The 17,045-nt window shown below is 35.3% G+C and overlaps 1 protein-coding gene across 1 annotated transcript in view; it reads right to left on the reverse strand.

Annotated features, from left to right (window-relative positions):
• The window catches only part of LOC135085220 (glypican-6), a 96,649-nt gene that overhangs the window by 36,055 nt on the left and 43,549 nt on the right, over nucleotides 1-17,045 (reverse strand). The window contains exon 2 of the mRNA XM_063979979.1: nucleotides 4,684-4,836. Coding sequence (XP_063836049.1) covers nucleotides 4,684-4,836 — 153 coding nt within the window. The remainder of the gene's footprint in view (nucleotides 1-4,683; nucleotides 4,837-17,045) is intronic.

Here is a 17,045-nt window from a genome sequence, read left to right on the forward strand (position 1 = left end):
GCTTTCACCTCTACACAGGGACTATGGAATACCAGCCATTTGTTAGGAGTCTGGTAGAAACGTGTTATGATCAATACTTCATTCTTTAACTTGACAGACTCTCCAGATCAAAGTTCAGCACTTTCTTTCGTGAAGTTTTTGCATTCATACATTTTCAATATTTCAGAAAATAGAAAAGCTTAACACTAGCTTTTGCTCCTTTTCTATAATAAGCAGCCTATTACAGTCATTTAACATTAGTTATGTGATATTTTGATGTGTATTAAACTTGTAGAGTTTTATAAAAATCCTTACAGAAGAAAAACACCCATTCGTCCACACTAACTTCAGCATTTGAGCATAGATTTTATTATTAACTAGCTGACCCGGCGAACTTTGTTTCGCCTTAATGGCAATAAATAAGCAGACTTTTTTTTATTTCGAACGGGATAAAAAGCATCTTATGTCCTTCTCCTGGCTCTAAACTACCTCCCTGACAATTTTCAGCTAAATCGGTTCAGCCGTTCTTGAGTTATAAGTGGAGTAACTAACACGACTTTCTTTTATATATGTTATTACGGTCAAAGTGATAAATGTGAACATTATGAATAATCGCCGGTTATTATGAATAATTACCGCATGATTTGGTAAATGTGATTAATATGAGGTCATTTATGTGTGTATAAAACTAAATAGGCGGCTTAGGGGTGGCCCAAGGGCCACCCCCGCCGCACCTTAACCTATTTTTCACTTTAAATCAAAACATTATGTTATAGGCATCATGGAAAAGTAATATTATGCAAAAAACATTCCAAACTTATTATGCCAAATTATATTAATATATGATATCAAAACGTTCTAAAGTTTGGCTGTACAGGAGCATGTACACAAGATGTTGTTCTCTTTTATGAAATTTGTTAGTACTAAGGTTGAATTATTAAATAATCACTGTTAAATGTGATTAATTTATCACTTTTACCGCGACTGTCGGTAATTATTCATAATAACCGGTTATTATTAATAATTTTCAATTTATCACATTAACCGTAACATATACAGGGTGTTAGGTAAATGGGTATATGAGCCGACACTAGTCCATGTTAACATGGTCATATAAATGGTATGGTGAAGTCAGAAAATTGATATCTTCATTTTAATTATTTTAATTTTCATACAAATCGGATTTTATAAAATTTATTTTGTATGAAAATTAAAAAAATAAAATCATGATATCAAATTTCTGACTTCACCATACCATTTATATGCCTATGTTAACATGGGCTAGTGTCGGCTCATATACCCATTTACCTAACACCCTGTATATAGATAAATCAATCTACGTTTGCGAGTTTGAGAAAAGTAAATAAAAGTAATGAAACTATGCGTGTTAATAACTTTCCGCTCTATTTCTTCTTAGTTAGTGCCAATACTTTTTAAATAACGATTAATTCTCTTATTAAACCTCGCTAAGATAGAGACAAAAATTCGTTCTAGCAAATAAATGTCAAAAAATCTAGAGTCGTCATCTAAGAAAATTGTAGGCGAAACGATAATGTATCGTTAGTAAATGGAAAGACGTATTAGAAAACAATTTTTGACAGTTTAAACTAATTTGTTATAAGATTAACTTCAAAGGCGGCACATGTCCTCCATAATAAGTCGGTATTTAAAGATCTTTTTAGTTATTTTTATTTAATATTTCTTAGGTTACAAAATGCACTAGGCTAGATTCTAGATTGATCTTTTTTTACGTAGGCTGAGTTTCACCACCTAACTTTCTCCGTAATTTTAACGATAACCGGTGTTTTGTATGGAGTCTGACAGATTTTTGACGTTTGTCAAAGTTAAAATAAGATCGTGCAACTCAGCCTTAATTTTCTGACGCAATTCCCGTGTTTTGAGTCGATCCATCGGTTATTATTGTTTCATTACTTGTCTTGATACTTACATTTCTGTCTGTAGATTCTGCTACTTTGATATTGTATTATTTACTAGCGGCCGCCCGCGACTTCGTACGCGTGGATCCCGTTTTACCCCCTTAGGGGTGGAATTTCGTAAAATCCTTTCTTAGCGGATGCCTCCGTCATTACATCTACCTGCATGCCAAATTTCAGCCCGATCCGTCCAGTGGTTTGGGCTGTGCGTTGATAGATCACTATGCCATTCAGTCAGTCAGTCAGACAGTCACCTTTGAGTTATATGTATAATTAGATTTAGATTTTACTAGTAATGTGACTGGCCGAAAAGAGCTCTACTTTATTCGGGAGTATACTTTTGACGTATTGAGATATTCGTCAAAGAATATTGAGATATACCTACTCGTAATGTACTACGTACAGTAATATTACTTCAATGTCAAAGAACAAATAATACAGCTCGTGTGACTGAAATTAAATTACGGAAAAAACTGAATGCAGTATTTAACTAGCTGTGCGTGCAAAAATCGCGCAGTCGGGTGAACATTGCCCATGTTAATAGTCACAATTATCCGTTTACAATATTAACCGTAATGTTAATATATGGAGAATGTTATATTCAACGAATCGTTATATTGAGAGTGAGACTGAATATTACTGCGAAAAAATAGGATGGGAACAATTAACTAGATCAAATTCAGAATTACAGATGCGCTTTTAGCAATTGATTGATAGAATACAATTAGCAATTTTGAGCAAGAAACTATGCTTTTTTAAACAATAGAACATAGGAGTCGATAATTGATTAATTAGCGATCAATTTTTCAAAAGAATGAATTTTTAGATCTTTTTTCACAAGTCAGAGAATTTCGCTATTACTGAACTATTTTGTGTCTATATTTTATAGGTTCTTTTGATACTAATCAATATTTCTCGAACTGATTTTAAGTGGGTTCTAAATTCTAGGTCTCTGCTGAGACATTTGTTAAACTTGTCGATAAAATATTTACGCAGTAAGTTTATTATTACTTAGGACAATCTCTTAAACAATTATATATAACAAACAATCGTATTACACGTTAATATGGCGTCGATAACCCGGCTACCTTTCTATAAATACTCCTTAGTGTGATCGAACGTTATGAAATGTGGCATATCAAGAGAGTGCCCGTATACCAGTGGCTCCCAATCTTTTCTGAACCAGGGACCACTTTGATTTCTTTATTATGCGCAGAGACTATTCAAAAATCCGTAAACAAACTTAAAAAACTGTATCTATAATAAGTAAGTTTGTATTATTGAAAAGGAAGTCATCTTTATTTAGAAAAGCAAATAATTACATTTATATCAATGTGCTTTTTTAGCTTGCATTCTTCTGTACTTACTAGTTCGGTAATTAGTAGGACTAATATTACTTAAACCCTCTCATCATGACACGCGTCAATCTATTACGAGTACTCACGAATTTTAAAATCGTTCGTGGGCCAAATTTTAACTTCTGCGGATCACCGGTGGTCCGTGGACCACTGGTTGGGAACCACTGCCGTATACGATGGTTATAGTCTGTATCTATTGTTTTAATGATCGTTTATCAAATTAACGTCGGGCTTTATGATTCATACCAGCGAAGAATGCGGGCGTATAAAAATGGCAGATGTTAACCGCAACTTGGTAGAGTTCGAACCGTAAATAGATTTTACAGCTTGATAAGATTCAGAACCCTCTTCTTTGGATTTAAATTAACAGTTTGAGAGATGTTAAGATAAGATAGATTTTGTCGCAAGTGTAGGGAGAAATCGAGGCAACGCTCAGTAAATTAATGATTTAAGAAAATGTTATTGCACATGTAGAAAATCTAACTTGATTTCATTCTAACTTTTAGAAAAGATGAAAGTTCATGATTTCGTGGCAACTGCTCAATAAAATAATGATTTACGAAACTGTTATTGTAGATGTATAAAATCTAACATGATTTCATCCTAACGTTTAGAAAATTTAAGTTCATTCAATTATTTCTCAAATGGAAGTACTCACATGCACTCATTTCAATTTAATTTTCATGTTCACCATATTTCTAGTTTGCAATGAATATAAAAATATTAAAGCAAGTAAAGTTTGCCTGGGAAATAGCAGGTCGTCCATTTTTAACGCAAAACCAGATGTAAGCGTAGTGCAGGTGCTAAGTGGCAGCACTTGGGCATAACAAGCTGTTCACGTTTTTGTCGCGTTTTGAACTAAACGCTGTACCTATATCTCTATCTTTATGTAGATAACTATACTTAGCACTTAGTTTTTTGTATTAATATGAATCAGAATATTAAACTGCACCCATAATTTTATTACTATTGGAGTAACATTCAACAGTGGAGTCAATATTTAGTCAATCTTTGATATCTCATGAAACTTTCGTAAGACATAGGTAGATTGAAAATACACTTACTACAGGTGCATTAAAGGCATTTTGTAACCACCGATCAAAAAAGCCTTTGCTGTATAGGTAAAAATAAACAAACTTCTTACACTTAGAGTAGGCGCACACCGTTGATTTTTAGTTGGCCGATAGTTGTGCCCGATTTTAAATTGTATGAAGAATCGGCCAAATCGAATCGGCGTAGTGTGCGCACTCCCATACATGCCCATACTGATCAACTGCCCGACTAAACTATCGGCTGACGAAAAATAAACGGTGTGCGCCTACTCTTAAATGAACTCCATGTTGCCCATTAACTATTTAGAATGATTTTTGTGTTTTGTGGAGTCAACAATCTCATTAAATCATTAAACTTACCGTTAACCCTTTTCGCGCGGTTCGCCAGCACGTCAGCCAGCTTGCCAAGCTCGCTTTGCAAAGCGCCCTCTATCTGCGTTCGCGCAAGCTGCGTAAGCCTCGAGTGTGCGCCCGCGCCGCAGCACCCTTTGCTGAGGCATAGTCCGTCTGCGTCTGTGGACAACGAAAAAGATAGATGAGCATCGTAAGGCAACATTAATCCTTCAAGGCCCGCGAATCTAGACACAATAGAAAATCAATTGTTATGACATTAATTAATGCCGTCTGGGACTCCAGCGGTTAATTTGGAAAAAAAGACATTTGAACATCGTGGAGGGACAGAAGTTTAGGCTGCTCTTGTCAAACAGTTACAGCACGTTTTATGAATGAGAAAGAGGTAGACCGAAAATAAAGACAGTTGAGCATCGTAAAGGAACATTGATTTAAAGTTTATTTATGTGCTCTCGTCAATATACGGCACGTTTAGGTGAATGTGAGATGTAGAGCCAAAAGTAAAAACAAAAGACAGTTGAGCATCGCAAAGAGACAAGTCGTCTCGTCTCGTCAGTTATTTGCCAGTTGTAAACTTGGTTGAAATGATAAACGTTTTCTCCAAATGTTAATTGACAGTGTTAAATACCAAATTGGCGCCCAACGTGGTGGTGAAAGTCCAAATAATTTTCATTTTCATTTACCGAATTAATCAGTATTAAATTAAATTCTTAACAATTAATGTCAAAGCTAGAATATCCACTTAAAAACTTCTTTACATTTAATTGAAACATTAATGTCATTTTATAAATCAACATTCCGACAGAAGGCATTTTTTTCCGTTAAAATAAATTATTAATTAAGTCGTAACTTACGAGCTGAATATTAATAATGGCTGTGTAATTAAACCGACTCGCATGACTGACATAATTACAGAAACAGCGCGGTAATAATAACATAACAATCATTGGGTAACGTTTAATAGTGCACTAACATTAAAATGACAATCCAACCAGAAAGAGTAGGGCTACTTCTCACTTTGTATTTAAATACAGGTTGAAATTTAAATCATTGGGATCCTTTTAATATAAGACTCTCCTCTCATTGGATTTGTCTCTAATTTGGGGAATGTACTACGTATGTATGTATCATGAGGAGACTGTTATTATGGATGTTAACGATTTAAACTTCATCCTGTATACAGATCGATAAATGCAAATTGGCAACATAGTTACTAAAAAACGTTGGAGGAGCACCGCAAACCACAAGTCAATTAGAAATACTAAATCTGACGTCTCACAACTCTAGAACGTAGAGATAGATCAAAAATCTGTCTAGAAGTTTATGCGAGAAATAGCAAGTCTTACGTCCTACCTTACAAGTTAGCGTTTAAAAATAATACTAGTAAGATTTAGCAAGAGCTGAATCTGTGTTATATGATTTTAACTTGCTAAACTTTATGTTTTTTCTCAAATTATTATAAGCTCGAGACTTCTTTCCCTTTCTATGATGTCCATAAGAGCCATTTTATCTTTGCTACATAATTACGTAGTCAAGTACATATAGACACCAGCCATGATAGGTTACAATTTGCTGTAGGTAACGCTTGATTTAATAACATAATACGGGAATTGATTAAACAATTATTTCTTGTAGATGTTGGTTGAATAAATTGCATCGTCTGATGATTATTATCTTTTCAATTACACATAAGAGAGGAACTCTTAGATTAGACGCTTAGGAAAGCGTCTAATAAAGTAACTGTACTATGACAAATGTTGATTTTCCAGATAAATAAATAGAGTAAACACGAAGAGCAGTCGCCCGACAAGCGGGTTCGATTCCCGCCTTAGGCAGTTCGATGTTTTCAAGTTTTTTATTTAAGACTAAACACTGTTTAGTTAAATAATTGCATATGAGACTGTTTTATGTTAGGTTATCCATATTTTAACTACCCAATAAAGTGATGCTACAACTACTAAGTAGATGGGTCCCCACAATTTTTTCTCTTTTTTTATGCATGACAAGGCATGTATTTGACAATCGCACCTGTTAACTGAGATGCAGTCTAGGATGGTACATCTTTAAGAATATTTACTGTCAATGGACTCAAATCAAACCAGCCATTCAGCAATACATCAATACATCGCAGTATACAATATTTGCTATGCCTATGGGGGGTTATCCCCTCCAGACGGGGTCTGCGCCCCTTGCAGGCCCAAATAAGTTTAAATATCCGACGGCGGGACGTTATTGCATTAAGGCGCACGCACCTCCCATACATATTAGTATAGAGTAAACTTAATAATATTCTCATCCATTGAAGATGTACGCTAATATCGTCTTTTCATAAATCTACAGTGTTATTTTGTAATTTAGGAAAATTCAATTAGGTTCTGTGCTAGAGAACAAGACTTGGTGTTCTTAGTGACTGGATCTAAATCTAAACTGTGTCCGATACAAAATTTTTGTTAACTTAATTCATCTAACTCAATATCAACGGTCTGGAAAAAATATTCAAAATACAGTGTGAGTCACGTTAAAGTGTACATATGAAAATAGATGAAACTAGACCTATTTTTATCGACAAAAAAGAGGTCAAAAAATTTTTGAGATTTTTTTTTAATTTTTTATAGAATTTTTTTTCTTCCAATTACTTATTGTAAAGAAAACGTAATAACTTTGAAACTAAGTGGTATATCCTGATAAAATAAAAACAGTTATAATGCTAAATAGCAGGCGATACTAAAAAAACACATAAAATACACAAAAAAGGCCAACAAATAATAAAAAATGATACTTTTTGAAAAAAATCTGCTTTTAAATTCGTGTTTTTTTGGTTATTTGATAAATTTCTCCAAAAAATGCCCCTATTACCGGTGGTTTTTATTACTTTGTGCTATTCTCTATCGTATTACCTTCGTAAAACCAAAAATCGCATGTCTCTATCCCTATCACAACGTTTGCAATGATCGTTTGAACTAAGCCTCTCCGGGCGCGCCATTCAAAGCTTCGTTAACAACGAAACTGAAAATGGCTCTAGATTTGTAATTTTGATAAAGATAAGTTAGACTTCAAATAAAAACAAAAGATTTCGAAGTGAAATAAGCATTTTAGTTAAAATTAAAATTGTCTCTACCTGTAGCGGAGAATAATGTTGTGGCAGGCCTTTGTTCAAACGATCATAGCAAATGTTGTGATAGGGGTAGAGACATGCGATTTTTGGTTTTACAAAGATAATACGATAGAGAATAATAAAAAGTAATAAAAACCACCTGTTATAGGGGCATTTTTTTGAGAAATTTATCAAATAATAAAAAAAACACGAATTTAAAAGCAGATTTTTTTCAAAAAGTATCATTATTTATTATTTTTTGGCCTTTTTTGTGTATTTTATGTATTTTTTTAGTATCGCCTGTTATTTAGCATTATTACTGTTTTTATTTTATCAGGATATACCGCTTAGTTTAAAAGTTATTACGTTTTATTTACAATAAGTAATTGGAAGAAAAAAAATTCTATAAAAAATTTAAAAAAATCTCAAAAAAATTTTGACCTCTTTTTTGTCGATAAAAATAGGTCTAGTTTCATCTATTTTCATATGTACACTTTAACGTGACTCACACTGTATATGTGATTTCAAGCATTGCTAGTTGGAAAGTCTTGAAATCGAGTTTTTCATGCTTGTACAAAATGTGTTTATCTACATCCTTACTTTACGGGGGATTCTGTTAGATCAACGTACTTATTCAGTGTTTTAATTAAAAGTCGTGCTGCATTTGTTCGTACTTATTGTTATCTTGAAGTCAATACAATACTAATCTTCAATGAAATCGATTGATAGTTTTCTTTATCTATTTTATCAAATACAATCGTAATATCTATCCTATTATCACGAATGTAAGGTCTATATCTATTTATAATTATGCGAGTGTCAAGTTTGAACGTCTCTAGATTAACCGCACCCTCTGGGCTTCGAACCAACAGGGTTTGATTTCGTGCTTCTTGAAGTTGAGACGGGATCAACTAAAATTACTGATTTACATTATGTAAAGCGTTCGCAACGGAATATACTGCTTATGTCAAGGTACTAAACATCATTCTAGTTTCGGATTAGGGGACACCAAACCAAATTAAAGTTGTGGTCCAAGTTATCAACTACTCCATTAAAAACAAAATAATTATTGTGGATCATTAATTTGTAAATATAGTAAAGCTATTAACGTTGTTTAAAAACAAAGCGATTTATTCTTCAAATAAATAATAGCACGCATTATTTTTTAGCATAATTAACCGCCATTATTGGCATAAAATAATAATACAGACATAACTAACGCTATCTTTGCTTTGGTCATTATAAAAACAAATAACAAAGCTATTTTTAATGATGAACTAAAAAGGTCGGTAATTTGATAAAAAAGTGTTAATAAATACTGTGATAGTGTTTAATAAACATAAAAAGTCACACTAAGTATAATGAGATCATTATTTTATAGGTATAGTTTAGTTAACAATGTTACTATTATGTTAATTAATCTTTAAAATGTTGTACATAGCCTTGAATATTATTATTTTTAATTTTCGTCGTTATTAGTGACTATGACGATACTTTTGTGTGTAAATTAGTTACCTACATGAGATGAGTTTGAATATCAAAAAAAATTAAGGAGGTGAGCCCAATGTTAGCTATGTACGAGGTTCACTGCTCTATATTTTTCTTATAAGCGGCTAACGGTTCTCTTGCAAGACAAGAGCATTAGTTATAAACATCATTCGGGTATTTAAACTTAGGTTTTAACAGTAAACACAACTTTAGTAGAGTCGTTATAACGTCCCGCCCTACGCGCGTCCTTTGCACCCCATTGCAACGGTCGGGGGTGACATATCTATTGAAGGCAGGCGATAATGCGCCTCACCAATGCGTCTGGCCACAGACAAGAGATGTCAGCTAGTAAAGAAAGATACGAGTGCAGAGGTAGAAAGATAGGAGAATGAACGACTATCAGAAGCCGCACCAACTATTTGAGTAGGTACGAAAATTGTTTTAATAATTACCATTGGTAAAAACATTGCTCTATTATTCTACAACACTTTTTAAAGCGTATTGGCTCACTAAAGATAAATGAAGGCTGATTCTCACGCAATAGAGAAAAAAATAGGAAAGTTGACTATTAAACAACATTTTCAAATCACCGAAATAAGATTTCATCCAATAGGAACCGTAAAAAGTTACAGAGCTTTTGCATTATTCGAATCTAAATACTTATGCTACAGCCCAGGCAGTACGCAATACCATACAACCAGGAATAATAACTGCTCTTCCACACAACTGTTTAATATACTGATATTGATTTCATGCGCACACAGTACAACTAAAAAAAAGCTTTTACGTAACAACTGCTCTAGCTGATCTCCCTGCACTGTGCCAGGAAGCTTTAGGAGGGCGCGATTGATCCGCGGTCGTCTGATTGCTACGGCCCACGGCTCTACGCTCATTTCCTCAATATTGTGGACAAACAAACGCTACTCAGCTGCGAAATAATTTATGTTCAGTGGGCTTGAAAATTTGAGGGTGGGAATGTGTCTTTGATTAATTTTTCAATCGTTTATGTTTCGTTTTTTGGAGTTTTGTGCCTGAATTATTGGTATTTTGAAGGAATACTCTTCCCTCATGGTCTAATGATCTTTCCAGTATTCTAATTTCACTTACCAGATGCTCTATCATTCTTTATGCCCAGTTAGGAAAAACAAAAGAATGGAGATATACATTTAGTTACTTATCATTTGATTTAATTGCACCTGAAAATTGTACAGTCACACAGTTCACAGCATATCAGACGGCACAGAACTATCTATACTATGTAATATTATAATGCGAAAGTAACTCTGTCTGTCTGTCTTGCTTTCACGCCTAAACCACTGAACTGATTTTGATGCAATTTGGCATAGAGATAGTTTGAGTCCCGGGATAGGATATAGGATAGTTTTTATCCCGGTTTTTGAAACAGGGACGCGCGCGTTAAAGTTTTTCTGTGACAGACAAAATTCCACGCGGGCGAAGCGGTTAGGAAGCCGAAGTACATAAAACCAGTTGCTGTCGCCCGATATTAACTTTGAACTAAAGATTCTCTCTCAGTTCATACAATAACACATACATACATACATACACCAATAGCTCTAGCAAAGCAATATTCGTAACTGCAATCAATAGAAATTATTGTTAAACAAACTTCGTGTGGTATCTAAATCCCAGGACCTAATCTGAACAAAGCAGGGCTTTAGCCGGATAGCTCTGAAAGCTTCGAAGTTGCGCCTTACTTTGATCCCGAGGAACTTACATTGATCCTTCAGGTCAAGGTTGTAGTAGAAGTATAATGTAGAGTCTAAATCATATAGGTCTAGTACTAAACTCAGACAGTGAATGAGGTATGGGAACGGCACGGAAGCGGTGACTGAGATATTATGACGTGGTAGACTCTACCACGTCATAATAACTTGTCACTTTGTTTGGGTCAACATACATATATTTGCGAAGCAGCATTTTCGAAGATGAACTTCGTTTAGAATAGATTTCGATCTCGACTTACTGATGAACATCTTCAGGATTTAATGTCAATAGTTTGCACCAATTCCACTCCAAACTTCAGACAGATAATTAACAATAAAAAAATTCACTTTTCTCATTGATATGTATCTTTTGTAATTTCCGTAATTACCTTTTTTCAATATTTTTTTTTATAATATGTGTGGACCGCGAAGGTCATTTCATTTCTAAAAATGGACCCCGACCGAAACTAATCGGTGACCCCTGTAGTAGAGCAAACTGTGTAAATCTGAAGTCTCACTGACGTTTGAAGTTCAAAAGTCCCGTGTCGCCTATCTCAGGCAATGACTGAGTTAAAAGCTAGGCCTATAGTATTTTTTATCCACAACGAGGAAGCTCTTAGCCTGTATCTCACCTGATGGTAAGTGACGATCAGGCCGAAGGTGGAAGCGAGCTTCACCCGGAATCCTCAACCACTGAGGAACTGGCTATCTTACCTCTAACTGCCGGAACACAACAATGCTGTTAACATTGTTGTTATTTAAAACATTTTTGGTGGATTTTTGTTGTTTACTCGGCTTACAATCACACTGTAACTAATTTATGAATACTATAATGTAATTTTCCATACCTAATATATTTCATTTGAGACAGACAGTTAAACAATACTGGAAAATAACTAACATAAGAAATTATGTAAATATACAATAGTTGTAAACATTTTGACATTCAGTAATTTGTTAAGTAAATGACTGAACATCAGACATCAACACACAAATTAATAAACTGTCAAACTAGTCTAAACGTTAACAAACTTCGCTTGTCAAATTATAATTTAAATCAAATTGTATTCTAGTGAGAATTAATATTTATATACCTTTCTCAACAAATTCACAGATCAAATATGTTGAATTTTTATTTTTCTTCTGTACAAAAAATGTTACCTTTCTTTATTACCATTAAAAGTCATTTCCCGTAGCTTTTTAAGGTCTAGAGCTCATTCATATTCTTTTTTCATTATTTAATTTAAGGGTGGCAAGATTAAAAGGGAAATTCATCATGGCCGCTTGGCAAGGCGTTAAAAGGAGAGCTAAATAAGAGCAAAACCCATAAGGGTGAAAATAATTTCACCCCCCCTTCGACAGCTAATCAACGGGTTCAACAAGCGAGATATTAGCCCTTAGAGGTTAGAGTTTTGTTTTTAAAAAGATTTGGGTTGTGCTTTAATGTATAAAGGTAAAAAGGTTGCACTCAATCTTTGGTTTGTACTTAGGAGCAATTTTGCTCTTTTGTTTTGGTTACAATATTATGAAAGTAGGTAATTTAGAAGGTTGTGTATTAGGAAGTAATGTGTATTAGGTTGAGTAATTAACCTACCTACACTATGATGTAGTGCGTGTATAGTTAATGTAGAGACATTACAGAAGCCCCAACCCATTAAAACTTCGGAAGAAAAAAAGGAAATGATAGATAGTTCAATGAAAATTGGAAAAACGTACTACGGAACGGTGTACATACCTACATCAAATCGACAGTTCAATAAAACCTCTATAATCACAAAAATGATTAGTTCAAGTAGAAGGATACTGCGTGAGTCATCAACATTAATGTGAAATTCGGTGACTCATCCTGAAAGAGTCCTTGGTAACGGGATGAGTTGGCCAACAGGATTCATGACTACTAATTTAAATTTTTAGTTGGCCGATTGTTGGGTCGGGCTGTTAATCAGTATGGATGTTACAGTCAAAACTTATAATCAAAAGTGGTTTTGACTGATGCCCTTAGTCAATATCACTTTTGACTGATTATTCCAGTCAAAAGTGGTTTTGACCAAGTGCGTTAGTCAAAACGATGTATGAGGCAGGCGTTTAAGTAAAAACACTGAAAGCAAGAAAATACATACATCCTTGCTTCTTAAGATATTAGGTATCAGCAGATATCACCTAGCACAGACAAATATCAAGCTATATTATAAAATCATCCGAATTTAATTGATTTATCCAGATATTATCTTGAAGTCGGGCAATCACCATCAAAGAAATATAGTGATATGAAACGACGCAGACCAGACAGCATTTTATAACACATAATACTATGATAAATGCTATTTTTGATATCGTTCCCGTTCGTTCCCCCGGCCTTTAATCTGGAATCAACAAACACTGGGATTGTTTGAGTAAGGAGCCCCGAATTTAGCTGTGGGCAGGGCTGTCAAAAGTCTGAAGGCACCTGTCAAGTATTTCTGTTTAGAAAGACGTCCCAAACAGATTCCGTGGAGGGTAGTTGAACGGGAAGCATGGTCGATCTGTTTTAATGGTTTCAATTTATTATTTAATGGACTTTAGTGTACAAATTTGGTGTTATTTTGTGTTCTAAAGTGCAGTGAAGTGATAAATTATAAAAAACATTGAAATACTTCGAATTTGAGCGCGCATCGAGTGTCGAGTGGGTTGTCGTATGAACAACCCGCTTTGGACCCGGTGGCGTCTCGAAACCTGCTTACGGGCATACTTAACTCCACGGAATCCATGAAAAATCAATAGAACTGAAACACCCACGTTCTATTGATAACTATGTCAATATTTTTCACTCGACATTGGCAGAAATAAACCTCCCAGAGAGGTTTGATTGCCACAAATAAAAAAAAAAAAAAAAAAAAAGACGTCCCAAAGCAAGTCTTGCAATATAATGTGACATAAGGTCTTTGTAAGCGACAATAGCAGCACGGTGAAGGTGACGGAGAATTGCTAAAATCAAGTGGCAATGGGCGGGGCACATAGCTCGTAGAGACGATGGCCGTTGTGGCAGAAAAGTTCTCGAGTGGCGACCACGGTCTGGAAGACGTAGCGTGGGCAGGCCTCCTACTAACTAGGTGGACCGACGATCTGGTGAAGGTCGCGGGAAGAGCCTGGATGCGGGCAGCGCAGGACCGTTCATTATGGAAAACCTTGGACGTCATTCGGCTGAAACGAACGAACGAACGAAGGTGTCGGAAACCGACTCGAGATCTGAGGAACGCTGGTCGATCCCCGCCGCTGGACTATTGTGGTGAGCCCATTTGTAAAACAATCATATTATCTTAGCACAGGGGGTTAAAAAAGTTCATAATTTCAGCCAGAGGTCGTCCACTCGTCCTCCCCCAATGATTTCCATATCGCCCGGTTAGTAGCGGCCTACATCCAGTGCCTTTATGAGGTCGTCGGTCATCCTTGTGGGTGGGTAAACGTACTCGTAACACGCTGCGTTTTGCATAAAAAAGTTGCTTCCGTAGAAAATTCTCAATTTTACTGAACAAATGTTAAGTTATTTAAGGTGTATGTTCTGTGAAGATTATATCGTGGTGACAACCCTAGCTACGATGAACCCGAGCTACGAAAACAGTGGTAGATTAGATGGAGTCTTGTGGAAAAGTAATCAGGTGTGGACGTATCTAAATAAACCGTTCATGTTATGTTATTGCTACAAAGTTCACGGCGAGGTAAACGTCTTGGGCTATTAAGGAACCTGTATATGAATCACTGTCACATGGGTTTATAGCACCGATATGCTTGCAAGCTGTATGTGAAACACTCTTAGGCTGGTTTTAGTGTCACGCGGACTGTCAGTGTGGATCGCTTCGCACAGCCGATATGTATGAACTGTTAGGGAGCGGAGCGGTTCCTCCGGACCGCATTACTCTAAAACGCTCCCTAGAAGTTCATACAGATTGGCCGTGCGGAGCGGATCCGCACCGGACGGTCCGCGTGACACTAAAACCAGCCTTATGATTTTAAAGGACCGATCTGCTTATCCTTTCGAAGTATGGAGTCTTTTTGGTTGAATAGTATAAAGAGTGATTTGCTTAATTAACTCCTAAGATTAACCTTGACAACAATAATGCTCCTTTGACACAAAAAATCTCGTATCATACAGAGAGAATGTTAATTAAATGTTTTGACTTACATATTACTGAAGTATTATAATAATATGCAGTCTTTACTACTTAGATGTTAGAACTTTTCCTTTCAGGAAGACAATATCGTATTGATAATGTACATTATTATTATTAGCGTATAATGCATACGTAATGTGACTGTAATTTGACATCGTAGTTTAATACAATATTTTTATAACACCTAAATAAAAATATACAACAATTAATCAATGACGTACGAGCGTGGAACCGTTATGCTAACTAGTTTAGATATCAAATATTTATCGTGTCAAAACTATTTTAACGGCTGTCGATAATATTAACGAGCCTAGACATATTTAACCAGATAATTCTCATTACTCCAAAATTCGATACAAATCACTGATGCCACAGCGATCTTACTATACAGTAGGTCTACGAGCTCTAGGTTTGTACTAGCTCTACTAGCTGTTTCGAAAATATTTTTTCTAACATATTGGAATCAGCAGAGTGCGATGCATGCATGCATAATAGGCTGTTAGTGCCTTAGGAATATACTTTTTAGAGTTCCGTAGCCAAATGGCAAAAAACGGAACCCTTATAGATTCGTCATGTCTGTCTGTCCGTCCGTCCGTATGTCACAGCCATTTTTTCCGAAACTATAAGAGCTATACTGTTGAAACTTGGTAAGTAGATGTATTCTGTGAACCGCATTAAGATTTTGATGCAAAAATAAAAAATAAAAAAAATATTGGGGGCTCCCCATATTTAGAACTGAAACTCAAAAATTTTTTTTTCATCAAACACATACGTATCGGGTATCTATGGATAGGTCTTCAAAAATGATATCGAGGGTTCTAAAATATTTTTTTTCTAAACCGAATAGTTTGCGTGACAGACGCTTCCAAAGTGGAAAAAGTTGGTCCCCCCCCTCTAACTTCTAAAATAAGAAAATGAAAAATCTCAAAAAAACATATGATGTTACATTACTATAAAAACTACCAACGAAAATTGTTTTGAACGAGATCTAGTAAGTAGTTTTTTTTTAATACCTCGTAAATCGTAAACCGCTTATTACCGCGTAATCTTTCATACAAATAACTTAAATTAAAAAAAAATATATTCATAAATCAATAGTACGGAACCCTTTGTGCGTGAGTCCGACACGCACTTGTACGGTTTTACCAATGGAGAGTTTTTAGTTTGTATAAATTCTCGTACCCCTATCTTGAATTGAAAATTTTAAGGTACTGGCTTGGTCTATTCAAATTCATTATTTTTTAAAATCATATTAACTGATTTTGTAACAGTGTCGCTTAGAATGATCGAACTCTAAAAGATGACATCATGAGAGACGCTACTGCATGCAACGTGCAACTGTGTCAAGTATCTGCTGCCGATTAAAATATTGTACCGATAAGCCCAATGATTTAGTATCACCAAACATTTCAATTAAAGCCATTTGAAACGCGGCCGTCCACTTCATTAGTATGGCCGACGGACGACGTCGAACGATAACGTAGCTTCCAAATTTTACGGCTTTTTTATTGTTTTTCGAGCGGCACTTTGTGAAGTGACACGAAAAAATAAACTTTGGAAACGCAACATGTGCGACGTGTGCGCATGTTACAGTCAGAAACTGAGCAATGTCATTCTTTTCAGTTAAAATAGGAGCGATTTTGCGACAAAATTCTACGGTTTGGTTTTCTGTTGGCTGTATTCTGCCGTATTTTATGGAGTTACCGCAATATGCCACACTTCAAAGCTAATAGATGCGCTGTAAAACTAATCAATGTTAACGGTGCCCGTAGAAACGCTGTTATTGATTATGAGGTATGCTCACTTGCAAACAATAGTTAAAATATAATGTATTATTTTTACTCGCAAACAGTGGTGACTGAGTTTGTTGCAGCGCTTCTTCTCAGCACTTGCCAAATGCTTGTCTCGAAGCGCTGG

The sequence above is a fragment of the Ostrinia nubilalis genome, chromosome 2 (genome assembly GCF_963855985.1).
Source record: "Ostrinia nubilalis chromosome 2, ilOstNubi1.1, whole genome shotgun sequence".
NCBI lineage: Eukaryota > Metazoa > Arthropoda > Insecta > Lepidoptera > Crambidae > Ostrinia > Ostrinia nubilalis.